At 36.9% G+C, this 2,466-nt stretch overlaps 1 protein-coding gene across 1 annotated transcript; it reads left to right on the top strand.

Annotated features, from left to right (window-relative positions):
• Positions 1-1,268: 1,268 nt before the first annotated feature.
• Positions 1,269-1,862, top strand: LOC147386805 (zinc finger protein 3-like). Its single transcript, XM_086424618.1, has one exon. It carries the CDS (start codon positions 1,269-1,271, stop codon positions 1,860-1,862), a length of 594 nt encoding a protein of 197 aa, XP_086280744.1.
• Positions 1,863-2,466: the final 604 nt, after the last annotated feature.

Genomic DNA, 2,466 nt, shown 5'->3' with positions numbered 1-2,466 from the left:
TTGAAATCTTTTAAAAATAAATTCATGACTAATACCATGAAATCAATAAAATCTTTTACACGCACATCAAGAGATCTACCAAATATATATCCATAATAGAACATTTCAGTGTACATCCAATTCTCTTTGCATGCTCCCCCAATTCCTATTATGGAATTTTATGTGTTATATATCTTTTTAGCAGAAACGTGTTGCTTCATGAAGTCTCCTATCATCGTTTTGATGCAACGTTCACACATCAAACTAGGACTCCACTTTTTGAAGTACGGGTAGAAAATGTATACAACGTAATATATGTCATATGTTTGAAGAATAATAAAGGAGCAAATCTCCTAAAGGAAAAAATCTTTATCCACACTCCACAAACTCTCACTTTTTATGGTAACATTTGATTGTATAAGATGGATGTTTTTTATGGTGATACTAAAAAAGGTTAAATGAGAAATACTCCGTAGTGTAAATATTTGAGATAGCCCCTATAGTTCTTAAACTGATGATATAACACTTGACCTTAGTCTGCCTTTCAAACTAATAAAAATTAACTAGAATGCCCTCAACTTCAACATCTAGTAAAAAACCTAGTTTTCTCTCTCAACGCCCTTCGTAGTCAAACTCTTCAACTACACTAGTATAGTTTTATTTTATTTTATTTTATTTTTTTAACTTATTAGACCTATCGCTAGCCTATAACCCATTCTACTCAATCTCAACTTCAACAATATCATGCCAAAAACTTTTGATTTTTCTTCTCCAAAACTCATCATCTTCAACTTCCTAGAAGTGATCTTGTACTTGAGGCTGAAGTCACCACTTAAAAAATATTTAACCCAAGAACTCTAACATGAAGGGTTTTTTTGCTAAATTCCAAGGCTTATTTTTTCTTCAAAAAGTTGAAAATGATGGAATTTGGGCCATTTTATTAGCCTCTCAAAGAATACTAGGGTCAAGGGTAAGCCATCAGTTTGAGAACACACGGGGCATCTTCAATACTCACAGAAACGTGAAGGGTAATCTCTAAATTCACAATAATAAAAACCCATGTGGAAAAAAAGGCAAGCGGAGGTCGGCCACCTCCAGCATTTATGTACACAGCTTTCCTATATATTCTAGTATCGTTCTTGTATAGTTGGTCCTCATCGAAGAGTAAATGATAAGGCCATATAATAACTACGCAACAGGATTTCATTCCATACTTGGAATATATAGAATTGATTTCTCGTCAATAAATAATAATCTTCCTGTCTTCCAAACTCACAATTCAATCAACAATGTCTGCCATTGAAGCACAAGGGTCTGCAACAGTAATAGAACCAAAGGTCTTTTATTGCAAGTATTGTCTGAAGAAATTCTACAGCTCGCAAGCGTTGGGTGGGCACCAAAATGCCCATAGACGCCAGCGAAACTTAGCAAGAAGAGCACAAAATGTGGATACAATTGCTCTTGGGCAACCTTATTACAGCTACCCACACACATATTCCAACGTGGGCAGTCTTCCTCTTCATGGATCGTTTAATGGACCTCTTGGAGTTCAGATGCACTCGACGATTCATAAGCCACATTTTCCATGGTCCCTAGCCAGGGCTCAATATGGTCATGGTGTGGGGCCGATACCAAGCATTACTAACCGACAACCTATTATAGATTATCGTACGGGAAATAGGGTTTTGCATGGGGCACAAGTGCTTCAGTTCAACAATGGTCGTCCTATGGTTCGTGCGGTAGGGGCTATGCCAGGTGCTACAGTTTCTAATGATGTGGCATGTACGGTCGATGGTGGTATTGGTGTTCATCTTTTGAGAGGTAGTCGTTTGGAAACTCATGACCAGGAGGAAGAGGAATTGGATTTGACATTGAAGCTCTGATTGTGTTTTTTTTTTTTTTTAGCATGGTTATGATTAATGTTAATAGTGTAATCTAGGGTTTCTTTTATTTATGTTTTAGTTGTAGAATTTCAATAATAAGTGTATTTGATTGCTAGGAAATATCAATGAGAAAATCGTTTACTAGTTTTTTATTGTATATGGAAAAATGGATTCCAACAATCAAATCTTCTCACCCACTACATAAAAAATTGCAAAATTAGAACAAACATTTAAAACGGCATTAAGCTGTTTTATTAAAAAACGGTATTAAACTGTTTTACTTTTGAAAACCGTTTTATTGTGTTTTAAACGACTCAATGGTCCGTCCCACTCTGTGGGAACGAAAATGAACCTATCTCACTCTCTCTTACTCTCTCTCTCTCTCACTCAGCCACTCCCTCAATTGAACTCACTCTCTCAGCCTCTCTCTCAGTCGCTCTCTCAATCTCTCTCTCAGTCACTCTCTCAATCGACCTCTCGATCTCATCTCTCTCACTCAGTCTCTCCCTAGATCGACCTCTCAATCACTCTAACAGTCTCTCCCTTGATTGATCTCTCGATCTCATCTCTCTAGCTCATCACCTCATGCAACAAGCTAGGAATC

Source organism: Akebia trifoliata, chromosome 14, assembly GCF_017979445.1.
Source record: "Akebia trifoliata isolate Shusen 1 chromosome 14, ASM1797944v1, whole genome shotgun sequence".
Taxonomy (NCBI): domain Eukaryota; kingdom Viridiplantae; phylum Streptophyta; class Magnoliopsida; order Ranunculales; family Lardizabalaceae; genus Akebia; species Akebia trifoliata.
Note: the sequence above shows the minus strand (reverse complement) of the source record. Positions and strands in the feature narration are given on the sequence as shown.